The sequence below is a fragment of the Eschrichtius robustus genome, chromosome 12 (genome assembly GCF_028021215.1).
Source record: "Eschrichtius robustus isolate mEscRob2 chromosome 12, mEscRob2.pri, whole genome shotgun sequence".
NCBI classification, from domain to species: Eukaryota; Metazoa; Chordata; class Mammalia; order Artiodactyla; family Eschrichtiidae; genus Eschrichtius; species Eschrichtius robustus.
In genome coordinates, this window is record NC_090835.1 from 36967022 (window position 1) to 36983242 (window position 16221).

The following is a 16221-nucleotide window of genomic DNA, read 5'->3' on the forward strand; positions in this document are numbered from 1 at the left end:
ACAGGGCTTCCTCCATGACCTCACTGGGCACACACCATCCATCCCATGCTCCTCTGGTCCTGGGGGGCATCTGGACCACAGTAGCTCTCCATTTGGCTGTGGGACCTCTAGCAAGTCATGCCCAAGGACTCCATCTCCCCATCTGTGAAATAGGGTGATGGGAACCCTGCCAGCTCCCAAGGCTGCCGTGTGGTCTCGGGAATGCTCAGCCAGGCCCCAGGAGGCTTCCTGCCTGCTCGGCACTCCCTCCACTATCTCTCCCTCCACTGTCACAAGTGCAGAGACTGAGGCTCAGAGAGATGAAGTCACTCCACTGGTGAGCAGTGGTCAGAATTTGAACCCGAGGGACTTCCCTGGTGGTCCAGTGGTAAAGAATCCACCTTCCAACGCAGGGGACGCGGGTTCGATCCCTGGTCAGGGAACTAAGCTCCCACATGCCACAGGGCAACTAAACCCGTGCACCACAACTACTGAGCCTGTGCACCTCAATGAGAGACCCCGCGTGCCACAAACTACAGAGCCCATGCACCCTGGAGTACACGTGCCACAACTAGAGAAAGAAAAACCCGCATGCCACAACTAGAGAGAAGCACGGCGCCGCAATGAAGAGCCCGTGCACCACAACAAAAGATCCCGCGTACCTCAATTAAGATCCCATGTGCAGCAACTAAGACCCGATGCAGGGAGGGAGGGAGGGAGGAAGGGAGAGAGGGAGGGAAGGAGCAAGGAATTTGAACTCGAGTCAGTCTGATGTCAAAACCCGTTCCTTGGGCTTCCGTGGTGGCACAGTGGTTAAGAATCCACCTGCCAATGCAGGGGACACGGGTTCGATCCCTCATCTGGGAAGATCCCACATGCCACGGAACAACTAAGCCCGTGCGCCACAACTATTGAGGCTGTGCTCTAGAGCCCGTGCGCCACAACTACTGAGCCTGCACTCTAGAGTCTGTGCTCCGCAACAAGAGAAGCCACCACACCACAACGAAGAGTAGCCCCCGCTCTGCGCAACTGGAGAAAGCCTGTGTGCAGCAACGAAGACCCAACACAGCCAAAAAAATAATAAATCAAATAAATTAATTAAAAAAAAAAACCCGTTCCTTTAACCCCCAATAGACATAGCCTCTAGTAACTCTGATGTTGACCAGCAGGGGCTGTGCCCAGGGATACCCACAGGCTCCACTTTCTCTGCCCTGTTCCCTCTCTGGGGGAAGACACCCTATACCACCACTACCAGGAGCTTGAAGCCAGGGGAGACTCAACCTACCCAGAGAACCTGCCAAGAATGGGCAGACAGGGGCTTGTGGGGGGTGGGGAATGGGTACCAGAAGCAGGGGTGTGAGAGGTCTGGGAGGCTCAAAGGACTTCTTCCCAAAGGAGGGGAGCTCCAGGCGGCCTGCAGTGGCCCCACTCCATCTGCTGTCCTGTGCTGCCCCCATGTGGACGACAGGCTCACATTCCCCAGTGGAGACACATCACTTCTGGGCCAGGAGCCCCCCAGAGGGAAAATCAGTGGCCTGGGGCTATGAAGGTGTCCCCAGTGACTGGAGGAATGCGCTGCACCCCCAAGCCTCTGCGGGACCTGTCTTCTCTCTTCCCGACAGATCCTGGACCCCAGCCTGGCATTGCAAGCTGCCCACCACCTTTTCTTCTCCCAGGAGCTTCGAATCCCAGATTTCTGGAGGAAAGTGAACTTGAGAGTTGTATTTTCCAACCCTCCATCCCATATTTCAACCTCCATCCCCAGGAATTCCTCGTAGCTGAGAGCTTACTACCTCTGGGAGCAGCCCATGGTTTGGAAGAAAATCTAACTGCAAAAATGACCCTTGCCCATGGTATTTGCCTCCCTCAGTCATAGCTCTGCCCTCTGGGGCCACAAGAACCAAGTGGCCTCTCACAGGAATTTCTAAGTAGATCCAAAACTTTACCCGGTGCTTAGGGGCCTCCTCTCTGACCCCCAGTCTTCTCTCCCACAGGTAAAACATCCTGCTTCTGATAAGCCACTCTGGTCGCTCCTATCTGGGCATACTGGTAGTCCCTGTCCTCTGGAACTTCAGGACTGAGGGGAACCAGCACCCCTAAGGACTGTCATGTCATTCCATCCTGGCCCTTCTTTGGATCCTGTGCTCATTTTTAGCATTCACTTGACACTGACATTTCCCCTAAGCCATTTCTGCCTCCCCAGAGCCCTTGTGGGGAACAGCATGGCTGGGACGAACAATGACTGAACACCTAATGTATACTCAGCACAGTGTTCAGTGCTTTACTCAAACTATCCGGTTTACCTGACAAAGGAAATTGAAGATGATTCAAAGAAATGGAGAGATATCCCATGCTCTTGGACTGGAAAAATTAATATTCTTAAAGCAGCCACACTACCCAAAGCAATCTACAGATTTAATGTGATCCCTATCATATTTCCCGTGCCATTTTCCACAGAACAAGAACAAATAATCCTAAAATGTACATGGAACCATACAACACTGAGAATTGCCAAAGCAATCCTGAGGAAAAAGAACAAAGCTGAAGGCATAACCCTTCCAGACCTCAGACAATACTACAAAGCTACAGTAATCAAAACAGAGCGGTATCGGCACAAAAATAGATATATGGATCAATGGAACAGAATACAGAGCCCAGAAATAAACCCATACACCTATGATCAATTAATCTTCAACAAAGAGGACAAGAATATGCGATGGAGAAAAGACAGTCTCTTCAGCAAGTGGTGGTGGGAAAGTGGGACACCTCATGTAAATGAATGAAGTTAGAACACACCCTCATACTATGCACAAAAATAAACTCCAAATGGCTTAAAGACTTAAATATAAAACATGATACCATAAAACTCCTAGAAAGGAACATAGGCAAAATATTCTCTGACATAAATTGCAGCAATGTTTTATTAGGTCAGTCTCCCAAGGCAATAGAAATAAAAGCAAAAATAAACAAATGGGACCTAATCAAACATAAACTTTTGCACAGCAAAGGAAACCATAAACAAAATGAAAAGACAACCTACGGACTGGGAGAAAATATTTGCAAACAATGCAACTGACAAGGGATTAATTTCCAAAATATACACACAGTTCATACAACTCAATATCAAACAAAGCAAAATAAAACAACCCAATCAAAAAAGGGCAGAAGACCTAAATAGACATTTCTCCAAAAAAGACATACAGATGCCAACAGGCACATGAAAAGATGCTCAACATTGCCAACTATTAGAGAAATGAAAATCAAAACCATGAGGTATCACCTCACACTGGTCAGAATGGCCATAACCAAAAAGTCTACAAATAATAAATGCGGGAAAGGATGTGGAGAAAAAGGAACCCTTCTGCACTGTTGGTGGGAATGTAAATTGGTACAGCCACTATAGAAAACAGTATGGAGGTTCCTTAAAAAATGAAAAATATAGTTACCATATGACCCAGCAATCCTACTCCTGGGCATATATCTGGAGAAAACTCTAATTCAAAAAGATACATGCACCCCAGTGTTCATAGCAGCACTATTTACAATAGCTAAGACATGGAAGCAACCTAAATGTCCATCGACAGATGAATGGATGAAGAAGATGTGGTGTGTGTGTGTGTGCGCGCACATGTGTGTGTGTGTGCGTGTGCATGCGCATATATATGGAATACACACAGTGGAATACTACTCAGCCATAAAAAGAATGAAATAATGCAATTTGCAGCAATATAGATGGACCTAGAGATTACCATCCTAAGTGAAGCAAGTCATAAAGAGAAATCACCTATGATATCACTTATATATGAAATCTAAAATATGACACAAATGAGCTTATTTATGAAACAGAAACAGACTCACAGACACAGAAAGCAAACTTATGGTTACCAAAGGGGAAAGGGTGGGGGAGGGATAAATTAGGAGTTTGGGATTAGCGGATACAAACTACTGTATATAAAATAGATAAACAACAGGGTTCTACTATATAGCACAAGGAACTATATTCAATTTCCTGTAATTAACCATATGAAGAATATGAAAAAGAATATATATATATGAATCACTTCGCTGTACATGAGAAATTAACACAAGATTGTAAATCAATTATACTTCAATTAAAAAAAAATTATCCGGTTTAACCCCACAAGACAATTACTATTTTCATCTGCAGGTTACACTCAGAACTGAGGCTTAGAGAGCAGAGATCTGGACCAAGTAGAAAAGCTGACTTTTGTCTCTGTGAAATCCCTCCAGGCCGACTGACCTCTTGCCTCCTGATTCTGCCATCTGCCTGGATTGGTGAAGTATGTACATTTAATTCCTCAAACATTTATCAGGTCCCCACATGTACCTGGCACTGTGCCAGGCACAGAAAAAAATTACCCCAGATGTCTCTGACCCTATAATTTCAATGAGTAAGCCCCAGTGGATCCTACTCGGGCTGTGAGTTGGGCTGTAGCTCTGGACAAGGCCTGGACAAGACAATACCACTGCAGGCCACATGGCTCAGGCGGATCACATCCAGCCCCGCCCAGTCCAAGGTCTGTCTGGTCACCGAGGCCTCACATCTCTCTGTGTCTTGTGCCCAAGGCATTTACAAGGAGCCTGGGTGACAGACGTTCTGCTGAGTCCAGGTAGTAGTTCTGCCCAAGGCTATGCCACAGAGGTCAGCAAGTGGACCCAGGCCTCTGCACAGACAGATATGGGGCAAGAACTGCTGACACAAAGAGGGTGAGGAGGAAGGGCTGGAGGAAGCCCTGGAGGAAGGGCTAAGTTCTTCATCTTTTTTGTGTTAGAAACTCCTTTGACATCTGGTGATGTTTACTGACATCTCCTCAGAATAAGATTTTTAAATGTGTAAAATAAAATAGGATTACAAAAGATTTTCATGAAAAGGGAAAGATGTCCATGAGTTACTACTGAATGAATAAAATCAAGTTACAGAAGAGCTTGTATAAGCTCTTTACACATTTATGAAGAGAAAAAGAGAGAGAGATTGGGAGGGGAGCAAAAGAGAGTGAAAAGGAGGAGGAGAGAGGAGAGGGAGGGAAGAAAGAGAGAAAGAGAGGAAGGGAGGAAGAAAGAGGGAGGAAGGAAGGAAGAAAGGAAGGGAGAAAGGACAGAAGGAGAGAGAAAGAAAGAAAGGAAGGAAGGTAGGAAAACTATCTCTTTATACATATGGCTGGCCCTACCATCTTTCCCACTTTGAAAAGCATGGCAGGACTTCCCTGGTGCCTCAGTGGTTAAGAATCCGCCTGCCAATGCAGGGGACATGGGTTGGAGCCCTGGTCCAGGAAGATCCCACATGCCATGGAGCAACTAAGCCCATGCACCACAACTACTGAGCCTGCGCTCTAGAGCCCACGAGCCACAACTACTGAAGCCCGCACGCCTAGAACTTGTGCTCCGCAACAAGAGAAGCCACCGCAATGAGAAGCCCTGAGAAGCCCGCACACCGCAATGAAGAGTAGCCCCCGCTCGCCACAACTAGAGAAAACCCGCGCGCAGCAACGAAGACCCAATGCAGCCAAAAATAAATAAATAAATTAATTAATTAAAAGAAGAAAAGAAAGAAAAGCATGGCAGGCCAATGGCTCCAGATCATGGTTCCCTTTAGCCCCCCAAATGGTCCCCTCAGGTCACAGCCAAAGCTCCTCATTCTTGTCACTGCCTCCTCCCTTGCCTGACAGCTGGGATTTCACCCTGGGCCTATCCCTACAGCAGCTCCAAGAGTACTGCATGGCCATCATCTGTGAATCTGCCTCCCTGTCGGACTATGGCTCTCTGCTCGTTGCTTACTCTGCCACTGTCAAAACAACCTGGTAACACCAAGTCCTCAGCACATGTCATTGCTCACTTTTTAGGAGCTGTGAGAGCTACTGCTTAGTTGGAAGGCCACACAATGGGGCAGCCTGGTTTCTTTAAAGCTGTCACAGCCTTTTTTGCCAACCCCTACCATTTGCTTCCCTTTCTCAAGGTGTGGCAGTCAAACCTTCTCCCCTGGGAATTCGCTGGTGGTCCAGTGGTTAGGACTCTGCGCTTTCACTGACAAGGGTGTGGGTTCAATCCCTGATCAGGGAACTAAGATCCCACAAGCCATGTGGCACGGCCAAAAAAACCCCCCAGAACAAATAGCCTTCTCCTCTTTGTCCAAACTTCCAGCGCCACCTGTCCCATACCCTGGGGCCTCGTGCCACGCCCACCTCCTACAGTCCCCACCTCTGCCTACCAGCTCCTCCACCTGTTCTCAGCACCCCTCAAGGACTTTGCTCCTACAGAGACACCTTTCTTTCTGGCCTCAACTGTTTCTTTGTTGGCACTAGGTCACCCCTTGAGCATCTGAGCCTGCTCTTCATTCTCCTAACTCACACCTGCCAGATTTCTCTCCCTCTCCTCAGGAATGCTTCAGTAAGGAGTCACCTGTGTGTCCTGCCTCCACATCCTCCTTTCCCTTTCACTCCCCAACTCTCTGCAAAATGCTTCGGTCAGTCCATGAACCTGCCTGCCAAGGAACGTCCATTCAGTAGGTGTTTCTCAAGTTCCTGTTCTACATCAAGTGCTGTGTCAGGCAATGGGAAAATGAAGGTGACCAAACCAGTTCTGAACTCTTGGTGCTTGAACCAACGAACACATACACAAGTAAATAGAAAACGTAGTTAGAGTCTGGGAAAGTTCTATGAAGGAAGCAAACAGGATGAGAGGATGCAGAGTAACTGGGGAGATGGGGCAGAGGGTCTCTGTTTTAGATAGGGCAGGCTAGGGAGGCTTCTCCAAGCAAGCATACTATCCAAAGAGCTGGGAAAAGGTGGTCCAGGTGGAGGGGATAGCAAGTGTAAAGGCCCTGAAGCAGGAACAGGTATTTGTGCTTGGCAGGAAAGAAAGAAGTCCATGGGTGTGGAGAAAAGTGAATGATAAGGAGAGCATTGCCAAGATTAGGGGAGGTAAAGAGTTTATCTCTAATGCAAGGGGAAGTCCTTGCAGACTTTAAGTGACAAGATCTGATTTGTATCTTAAAAAGTGCCCTCAGGCCCCACTGCTGTGTGGAAATGAACTATAGGGGTAAGAGGTGGAGAAGGCAACAGAGTTATTAGGAGGCAACATTTACTTATTTTGGGTGACAACAGGCATATCACATTTAATGCATCTAAAAAGAAACATCTGGAGACTTCCCTGATGTTAAGACTTCGCCTTCCCATGCGGGGGGGTGGGGGTGGGGGGCTGGAGGGGGGTGCAGGTTCCATCCCTGGTGGGGGAGCTAAGATCCCACCATGCCTTGTGACCAAATAACCAAAACATAAAAGATATTGTAACAAATTCAATAAAGACTTTAAAAATGGTCCACATCAAAAAAAAAAAAATCTTAAAACAATAAAAAGAAACATCTGGATCACTGGCCCCCTCAAAATAAAGCAACAAGACCCTTGTCCCTCCCCCAATCTTCCCCATTTCTGTAAAAAGCACCATCTTCACGCACTTGTTCAAGCCAAAAACTTAGGGGCTACACAGGCCTTCTTCCTCTCCCCAAACTTCTGCATCCCAAGCCCAGTCTACCCTCTTTCCTTATCCACTCCTATCCATCCCCCGTGCCCCCACTCAGCTCCAGGCACCATCCTGTCCCATCCTGCACCAGACTCCTCACGGCTCTCCCTCCTCTGCCCGCTACAGTCCATTCTCCGCGCAGTAGCCAGAGGTACATTTTTAGGAACACAAATCTCCCGTCACCCCCTGCCTAACATGTATTCCTTAAGGACTCCCTTCGCTTTCATGGCCTTTAACGAGACCTGGGACCCAAGTCGGGAGGAATATGAGGAGAAAGGGGGGGGGGGTGTCGGTAAAACCTGAAAGAGCGAGGCCAGGCTCGTAGCACCACCACCTTCCCATCTGGCTTGTGTCCTCCGGACTTAGGAACCTATCTTCACGGCGCTGGGGGAAGCTTTTCCAGTAGTCCCTTCCTGCCGCGACTAGCCTATTTCCCGTGCTGCACCACGGCGTTCCTCTTTCTCTTCCGGTCCCAGGCGTTTCGGAATCTGCGGGCCCCGGTGAGTGCTAGCCGCGCGGTATCCGGAGCCATCCGTGACTCCCGGACGGCGGCGGGGCGCATGGCCTTAGGGAGGACGGGGAGACCGGCTCCCTGGCTGTGGGAAACGGAAGCCGCGAGGCGGGGACGGTGCTCGTGGGTTCTCAAGGGATGGATGGGAGGGGGAGAATTCGGATTTGGGGGGAGAGCGCAGCCTTGCGGCTGGGGGGTTGGTTTCGAGGCACCATTACCTGAGTTTGGGAGGGGGAGACTGGCGTCGGGTCGTGCAGAATGAATCCAGGCTGGTGGAGGGCGCAGATGCAAGGCATCTGTGCTGAAGGCTCATTCAGGTTTCTGGCCGCACGTTCTTCTAGATAAGGGCGAAGAGGTAGGCCCGGCCCCGCGAGCCCCCAGCTCTGATCTCCGCTCTCGTCCTCCAGTTGCAGACATGGCCAAGTCCAAGAACCACACCACGCACAACCAGTGTAAGTTCCCCTGGCCCAGCCTTCATCTAATGCCCCAGACCCTGGCAAAGATTAGGGATACTGGGCAGGGAAAGGAGGCACATTCCTACAGTGGGCCTGGGGCTGATTTTACTTTCAGCCAGCATTACCTATGGGGCTGTAGATTTAGAAGCCAGGGATCCCCTTGATATAACCCACAGTGCTTTGCATTCAGTGGTAAGGGGTTTCTTAAATGGATCCCAAGTAAGGAGAAATTATGGTTCTCCTGGGCTTGCCAGCTGTAATGGTGGTCTTTTTAGAGGAAATCTCTTTTTTGGTCTAATTCCTTTTTTCCCCACAGCCCGAAAATGGCACAGAAATGGCATCAAGAAACCCCGATCACAACGATATGAATCTCTTAAGGGGGTGAGTGTGTGCGCCGAATCACAAAAAAGTGTGTGTGTTTGGCTCCAGTTGCATGGTCAGGGTCTTTCATGTAGCTTAACTGTCCTTCGTTTTGCCTGGACTTCATGCTGTGCCAGACCTGTAATAAAGCTTTACTTGGCCTTTACTGGCCCGAGGTGTAACCTGCCTCCTGAGAGCAGTTTGTCTGATCATCTCCCTTGCTCACCCAGAGCTTTTCAAGGGAAGGGGTGCTCTTGCTTGTGTACCCGGTACCTTGTGAGCCTTCCGTTCCACTTTGACCACCCATATGACCTTGATCTGATGCAGTGCCAGGCATGGAGGGGGCAGCTTCCCTTCCTATGCTAGGGAGTTCTAAGGATTAGCCAAGAAGGCTGAGGCTGTAGGGTCTGAGCAGAACTGAGTCTTGTCTCCACTTCGCTACTCCACTGTACTGTTGGTCTCTCCCCGCCCCCTTCCCTCCATTCTCTTATTCTGCCTTGTTTGCTGTGAATCTGTTGTGCTAACCTTAGTATTTGGCACCTTTTAAGGGGGAGGGGGTGGGGTGTCCATGAGGGGGTTTCAGGAAAAACTCAACCAAAATCCTGCTGTAGGAATTTGTTCTTCCTGTCTGAGCTCTATTGGGCTCCAAGAGTCAGATATTTCTGCATTTAAGGTTGACTTGATGCTGTCTCAGCTCCCAGTAGGCCTCAGCTGGAGCCTGATGGTCTCCTGGGTGCTGCTATGGAGAGGGGCACCATGGGTGACTTGAGGGCTCCTACATGCTGCACTTACAGCCACCTGTACATTTTTTGTCTTCCAGGTGGACCCCAAGTTCCTGAGGAACATGCGTTTTGCCAAGAAGCACAACAAGAAGGGCCTGAAGAAGATGCAGGCCAACAATGCCAAGGCCGTAAGTGCACGTGCTGAGGCTATCAAGGCTCCCGTAAAGCCCAAGGAGGTCAAGCCCAGGATCCCAACAGGCGGCAGCCGCAAGCTCAGTCGACTTGCCTACATTGCTCACCCCAAGCTCGGGAAACGTGCTCGTGCCCGCATCGCCAAGGGTCTCAGGCTCTGCCGGCCAAAGTCCCAGGCCAAGGCTCAAACCAAGGCCAAGGCTGCAGGTGCAGCTGCGGCTCCAGCTCTGGCTCCCAAAGGTGCCCAGGCCCCCACAAAGGCTCCAGAGTAGAGACCTTTATCTGCCAATGTGAGGACAGAAGGACTGGTGTGACCCCTGGGCTGCTGTCTGCATGGGGCTGGTGTCCTCCTGTGCTATTTGTACAAATAAACCTGAGGCAGGATCTGTCAGTCAGCCTGTGTCTGTGATCCCAGGGCTGAAAGTAGGGTTCAGGTGGGGTCGGTACCTACATTTTGTGTGGGAGAAGAGTTTAGCCGTCCTTGGATGGCAGGGTGTGGGTGGGAGTCGGGAAATAGGGCCTTGGAGTGCCAGAAGGGGACCTAGTAAATGAGTGGTTGGGTGCCTTAGGGATACTGGGGCACATAGCTTGCTGGACTGGGCAGGCTGGTGAGGACAGAGAAAAACCCCAAACATCCCTGTCAGGTCTTAAAGCTTACCCAGAAGAAAGGGGAGGACCCAGAAGAATTCTGCACTCTGGCCTGAGGAGTTCTAGGTTCCTAGCGTGCCTGGCCAGCATTCACTGCTCTGAGTTGTACAGTCCCCCAAGTTCTAGGGCTCCTGGGAGGCCAAGCAGTGGTGGCACTGCCTTACTTGCATGACTGTGCTGTATTCTTTGCCCCGTGGATCAGCTGCTTCACCAGCGGAGTCTTAGCCCTCAGAGCAGCCAGTGAAGCACTGTTCCTGGTCACACTAGATCTTCATTTGTAGTCCAACTTTGGGCACTGGGGAGGCTCAGAGTTGTTATTATGCTGGGGCAACAGGTGCAACCCATGGTGTATGAACCCTCATCTCTGAAGTAGGTGTTACTATTATCTTTGAAACCCTGCTCCATGAACATCCTTGCTGTTAGTACTTCAGAAGTGGTCCCTGTCCACACAGACTTTATTGTTGGGCAGGAGGGAAGAAGGGTCCTTGGCACTGGTCAGGGGTGGAGGCTGGAGAGCGCAGGGCTCAGCTTTCACTGGGCAGGGTGGGCACGCTGGCCAGGGCAGGTAGCAGCCGAGTGTATATGTCGATCCCGTGGAGGAACACGGCCTCATGCAGCCGTTCATCGTGGTCGTGGAGCAGCACGGGTGTGTGGTTCATGGGTGAGAAGCCCAGAGCTGGGACCCCCACCTGCAGGGGGCGACAGGAGCCGTTAGGGGGAAGGCCAGCACCCAGGACCACTCCACTGCCCACCCTACTGCAAGCAGCTCACCGCACGAAGATAGCGGCTGTCTGTGGCAGCGGGGAAGATCTCTGGCTCCAGGGTGAGGTTCCTGCAGAGGGAAGAACCTGGTGAATGTGGAGGCAGAGAGGGGAGAGGGCAAGGGAAGGGTTGAAGAAGCAAAGGGAGGTGGGAGGGAGGGAAGGGGAGAGGGGGGCTGGCCAGTGTGCTCACATGTCCTTGCAGACCCCACTAAAAGCTGCCCACCAGGGGTCTGAATCATCAGTAGATGTCACTCGGGGCTCTGTCCATTTCTGTGGGGAGAAGGATGGCAGGATCAGGACAAGGCCTGGGCATCTTGCCCTATTCTTCATAGGGCAGGGGGTAGGCTGTGCCTGGCGTGGGGCACACACCCACCTACCCAGACATCCAGCTGGCCAGTCCAGCAACAGGCCCTCTTTCAGTCTCTCAAAGGTCACAGGCCTGGGACCTTCTCTGCCCTCCACTTCCTGTCCATCCTCAGATCCTTCCCAAGTGCCCCTTCCTCAAGATGGCACTCCCAGACCTCTCAGACTGGTCAGATACTCCAATTACAGGTTCACAGTTGAGGTCCCACCCTTTCCTGGACCACATGTGTTCGTACTTATATAAAAGTAATACATAATTTTTTGATTCATGTCTATTCCTCCCTTCATTGTGTAAGGACTATGAGGGCAAAAACTTGTCTAATTTCACTCCCTAGTATTCCCCAGCACCCAACAGTGGCCTACAGAACTAACGCTTGTTGGTGAACAAAACATGTCTCTCACAGCTAAAGCCAGGAAGTATGCAGGCACACCAAATGTACACTCCTACAATGACACATGCGGCAAGCCCAGCCTCCCCAGCTCCTACAACTCCCCTGTTGTAGGTTCCCCAGTCCACACCTGAGCAAACTCGAAGGTGACCCCTTCGCCAGCTGCCTGGCACCAGCCCTGCAGCTGCTCCTCGAAAGCCTGTGAGAAGGGACATGAGCTGACCCCTCAGGCTCTCCCTGAGCCTCTAGGACAGGGCTGAGGACCCAGGCTCCCTCCTCCAAACCCAGGTGGAGATGGCACCTTCAGGTCCACATCTGGTGCCACGCGGAAGTCAAAGCTGGCGCTCATAGTGGCAGGTACCACATTATAGGCTACACCGCCCTCTAGCTTAGTCAGGTTCACGGAGGTTACGGCCCCCTGCTTCAGTTGAGGGTCTGACTGCAGCCTGTGGTGGGGGGCAGGGGCAGGGGCAGCAGCAGCAAGGGGGAAGAACAGATAAAAAGAGGGCTCAGCCCCACTCCTCTCCTGCGTAGCCTCCCAGAGCCCCGTGCCCTTTCCCAGGCTGCCTCACCTCTGCCTCTCCTTCTCCCGAAAAGCCAGGATGGAGCTCACAACCTTGTGCTAGGAGAGTGTGAGGTTAGATGTGAGAGTGGCCCCGGGACAGAGCCTTGGGAACTCCCAAACTCCCTCCCCGTACGCCACACACCAGCTTCTCTGCTGCTGTGTCCTCAATGAATCGTGAGCCGTGGCCTGGCTTCCCGGTGCTTGTGACCTGCACCCCTGGGAGAGGCAGGGGGAAGGGGGTGTCTTCAGTATGGGAGAGGCTGGAAAAGCAACCAGCCCTGGGATGGGCCCGGGGTCTTCCCCTCATTCCAGGCTCCTCTGCCAGGTCTCTGCCCACCTCAGAATGCACAGTGTAGAGCTGGTTTCTGCCCATGGTTAGGGCCTCCCTTCAGAAGCTCAGGAAAGAGATGCCCAGGTAGGAAGGGACTGGGAGGCAGAGGCCCTGGGTTCAAGGCCTACTCAGGCCCCAACTTGCTGTGGAACCCTTGGCGGCCCCCTGCCCCTTCTGGCCCAGTCTCCCATCTGCACAGTGACCCCCAACGTCCAAGTGCATACTCACACCAGGGGCTCCGCTCACTGTAAAAGACAGTGAAGGCGTCAGTGGGGTTGGCCAGGCCTGAGGAGGAAAAGGATGGCCAGGCCTGAGAGGGTGGAGTGGCCCAGCCCCCACTAGCAGCCTCCCTATCCCCTGCTGGCCACTCAGTGTCCTGCCACCCTGCTCACCCTCATCCAGGGCGAAGCCAGCCCTCAGGGCCTGGAACTCGGGCCGCTTCACAAACAGCTCCATGCCTCGGTGACCCCCGATCTCCTCATCTGTAAAAGCAGCAGGAATGTGAGATAGGGGGTGCCCCAACACTCTCCCCACCCCTGAAGGTGCCTCTCCTCAAGCCACTCCTACCTGGCACAAAGGTCATGTGGATGGTTCTGGGGAAATGGTGGCCCTCAGCCTTCAGCCTCCTCACAGCCTCCAGGTACCTGAGGGGCGGTGAGAGGGTGTAAGCCAGGTGCTGGGGTGGGGAGCCATCAGATGCTTGAGCAGGCAGGCTGCAGCCTTGGGCCCTGCTCTGCCACAGCCTAGCAGGTGACTCCAGAAAGTCTCTGCCCCTGTCTCCCCATCCATGCAATGGTCATAGCAGGAATTCCCGCCCAAGGTAAGGGGTCAAGATGTTCCTTGGCCTTGACGTTCTCCAATCACACCTGGGTCCTGGGTCAATCCAACGGGCCAGTGGGGAAACTGGGAATGAAGGACACTCACTGGATGCTGACACACTTCATGTCCTGGGCGCCCCTGCCATAGATGTAGCCGTCAGCATCCTTGAAGGCTTCAAAGGGGTCATGACTCCAATGTTCCTGGGGGCAGGGGCAGGGGCAGGAAGAGGGACCCAAGCACCAAATGTAGTCGTTAATCCGCTCTGCTCAACTGTGGCCCTGCCCAGGGAGCAGGTGCCCTAGGAGCCCACGTAGGGCTGAAGAGGGCAGCTGACAGCCATCCCTCATCTCTGCCTCCCACCTCCACCACCCCCCTCTCGCCTACCCCACCCCTGGCATGGAATGGCTACTGGGCAAAGGCTGCTTGATTGAGTGGAGTAATCCTCTATGAGGTCGAATCAGTGCCAGGACCAGCATCGTGGGCTCCCTGCAGTCGAATGGGGGATCTGTACCATCTTTGTCCCCAAGGGCTGTTCCACTCCCTACAGCCCCCCGCACCTTGAAGACAGGCACCACATCGGTGTGGGAGTTGAGCAAGAGGGAAGAGAGTCTGGGGTTGGTGCCTGGCCAGGTCAGCACAGTCACCACACGGCCAGCTGCCACCTGGAGAAGGCCAGGAGGAGGGGTCGTCAGTGCACGGTGAGGAGCTGCCCCAGGCCCACCTCCCCTACCCATGCAGGGCCACAGGCTCACCTCCACTTTCTGACAGCCCAGGCCCAGTTGGCAGGCTCTCTCCTCAAGGAAGGCCACGGCAGCCCCTGGGGACACAGAGAGCCTTGCTGCTGCTTCTGCCTCCCCCCACCTCCCATGGGCCCAGGCAGAACTGGGGGTACATCCAGAGAAGGGAGCAGACCCCTGCCTCAACACAATTCCACATCCGTCAGAGACATTTCCCATCTCTGTCCCCAAGGAAGAAGACATTTTTGGCCAGTGACCCTTTGTGGAAGGCGAGGTGGGAAGTCCAGAGTGAGAAGCAGGTGTCATTGTTACCTTCCTTAAAGATGGGGAAACTGGCGCAGAGACATGAGGCTCACCCACCGTCTCCCAGCTGGTAAATCACAGAGCAGGGATTTGGATTGGACCCAGGTACACAGTTCCCAGCCACCAAGCCTGATTCCCCAAAGGGCTGTGGCCTTTGTTCAGCCCCAGTAGGCTTCCGGGGGCCTCTTCTTCCCTTCCCCAAGCCCAAGTGCTGGAGAGTGAGGTGAAGTTGTTCCCTATTTAACTGCCAGTTGTAACTTTTGGAGCAGCACAGCCTGGAGGGGATGCTGAGCAGTCTGCTGACCTAGGGAATGGCTTAGAGGAATGGAGGCGCCATTTGAGGCAGCAGATTAGGCTCAGCTGGGTGACAGGGGTTGGCGCCTGGTTTAGAGCACAGTCCCCGCCCCTGATGCCCCACCACAGGTCCTCCTGGAACCGCCGCGTTCTCACCGTAGTCGGGCTCGGGCTGGACGGTGCGGATGCGCAGGTACTGACGGAAGAGCGTCACGGATGGGTGCTCGCCCTCACGACGCTTGCTGGCCATGGCGCGGCGCTGCCCTGCCGTGGTGAGCTAGGGGCAAAGCGAGTGGCTACCTACCCCTCCCCGCCGCTGGGGCTGGTGGGCTCCATTTACACGCAGTCCCGCCCCAGGGCGGTTCCCCGGCCGCCCCGCAGGGAGAAAACACCTTGTTTCGGAGCCCCCAGTTACAGAGCCCCCATTCTGTTTCAGGCACTGTGCTGGCCACTTTCAACACATTTCCTTATTTAATCCCCCAAGGAGCCCCATGAAGTTCGTGCCTCTGAAAGCCCGCATTACAGAGGAAAAAGCTAAGAGAGATTCAGAGACACCTAGAAAGTAGCTGAGCCACGTTTGAACCCAGACATTGACTCCCCCCGCCCTCCTCAAAAAAATTCTCCCAGTTGCCCGGATTTCAGGTCAGGGAGCCCCAGATCCCTCTACCCCTCTCCACGGCCCCCCACCTCGCTCTCTGCTGGTCTTGGGCCCGCGCTCCCCTCTCGGCGTCCGCCCTGGACTGTGGGCGGGACCCCGGGTCCTGCGAGGTCTCCGGATCAGAACTGCCGCGGTCCGCCCACCACGTGGCCGGACCTCGCAGGGCGGGACCGAAGACTGCAAATCAGGACCGTCCCAATCTCTAAGGCCCAGCGAGCGTGGGCGTCTCCGCCAGCCAGTGGTTCCAGCCTCCGCCACTTACATGAGGAATTCAGGCACCCGCCCCGGGGAAGCTGCCTCCGCCGCCGGCTCCGCCCTGCGGCCGACTGCGAGCTACAGGCTGGCCCCGCCCCCGCAGGCCCCGCCCTTGGCCCTGGGCAGCGGGCCCCACCTCCTGCAACCTCCCGATTGGGCCAGCAGGGAGGAAGGCGGGCACTGACCGGAAACGTCGCAGCAGCCCTCTTGAGCGCCGCCTCGCTCTCAGAGTACAGCTTTGAAAAGTCCTGCTGGGTCTGGCCCCGGCCTGCTCCACCACCCCCTCCCGCGAGTCTTGGACTTCTCCCCTCCTCACGCCTCAGCTCCTCAGGGGCGGCCT

At 53.3% G+C, this 16221-nt stretch overlaps 2 protein-coding genes and 1 long non-coding RNA gene across 12 annotated transcripts in view; 1 reads left to right on the top strand and 2 right to left on the bottom strand.

Moving 5' to 3' along the window:
• The window catches only part of LOC137774251 (uncharacterized), a 79804-nt gene extending 71920 nt beyond the window's left edge, over positions 1–7884 (bottom strand). For 7 of the 8 annotated variants that reach the window (XR_011075801.1, XR_011075805.1, XR_011075802.1 and 4 more), the window contains exon 1: positions 7815–7871. This is a non-coding gene — a long non-coding RNA (uncharacterized lncRNA). Of the gene's footprint in view, positions 1–7814 lie in introns of all 8 variants that reach the window. The other variant, XR_011075806.1, reaches the window with a different exon arrangement.
• Positions 7885–7924: 40 nt separating this feature from the next.
• RPL29 (ribosomal protein L29) lies at positions 7925–10146 on the top strand. Of its 3 annotated transcripts, none has more exons than XM_068559489.1 (4): positions 7925–8015; positions 8368–8478; positions 8798–8862; positions 9662–10146. In XM_068559489.1, the coding sequence occupies exons 2-4, from the start codon at positions 8442–8444 to the stop codon at positions 10025–10027; spliced, it is 468 nt and encodes a 155-aa protein (XP_068415590.1). In that variant the 5' UTR covers positions 7925–8015; positions 8368–8441; the 3' UTR covers positions 10028–10146. The 3 variants fall into 3 exon arrangements, with proteins under 3 accessions (XP_068415590.1, XP_068415592.1, XP_068415591.1); XM_068559491.1 differs by having other exon boundaries at positions 7972–8015; positions 8434–8478; XM_068559490.1 differs by lacking the exon at positions 7925–8015 and adding an exon at positions 8062–8149.
• A 680-nt stretch (positions 10147–10826) lies between these two features.
• On the bottom strand, positions 10827–15934 carry ACY1 (aminoacylase 1). The gene is made up of 15 exons (XM_068559483.1): positions 15656–15934; positions 15125–15245; positions 14387–14451; positions 14192–14296; positions 13740–13834; positions 13383–13459; positions 13208–13297; positions 13044–13100; positions 12627–12700; positions 12492–12541; positions 12221–12365; positions 12050–12118; positions 11358–11437; positions 11175–11235; positions 10827–11092 (listed from the first exon to the last, which is right to left on the bottom strand). Exons 2-15 carry the CDS (start codon positions 15216–15218, stop codon positions 10928–10930), a joined length of 1227 nt encoding a protein of 408 aa, XP_068415584.1. The 5' UTR covers positions 15219–15245; positions 15656–15934; the 3' UTR covers positions 10827–10927.
• Positions 15935–16221: the final 287 nt, after the last annotated feature.

Excerpts from the sequence above, each read along its gene's own strand:
- ACY1 (XM_068559483.1), bottom strand. The coding sequence starts at position 15,218 with ATGGCCAGCAAGCGTCGTGAGGGCGAGCACCCATCCGTGACGCTCTTC. Across the intron at positions 14,452-15,124 it reads CCAGCCCGAGCCCGACTACG|GGGCTGCCGTGGCCTTCCTT; the intron begins GTGAGAACGCGG and ends CTGTGTCCCCAG. Across the intron at positions 11,093-11,174 it reads ACAGCCGCTATCTTCGTGCG|GTGGGGGTCCCAGCTCTGGG; the intron begins GTGAGCTGCTTG and ends CGCCCCCTGCAG.
- RPL29 (XM_068559489.1), top strand. The coding sequence starts at position 8,442 with ATGGCCAAGTCCAAGAACCACACCACGCACAACCAGT. Across the intron at positions 8,479-8,797 it reads CCACACCACGCACAACCAGT|CCCGAAAATGGCACAGAAAT; the intron begins GTAAGTTCCCCT and ends TTTTCCCCACAG. Across the intron at positions 8,863-9,661 it reads GATATGAATCTCTTAAGGGG|GTGGACCCCAAGTTCCTGAG; the intron begins GTGAGTGTGTGC and ends TTTGTCTTCCAG.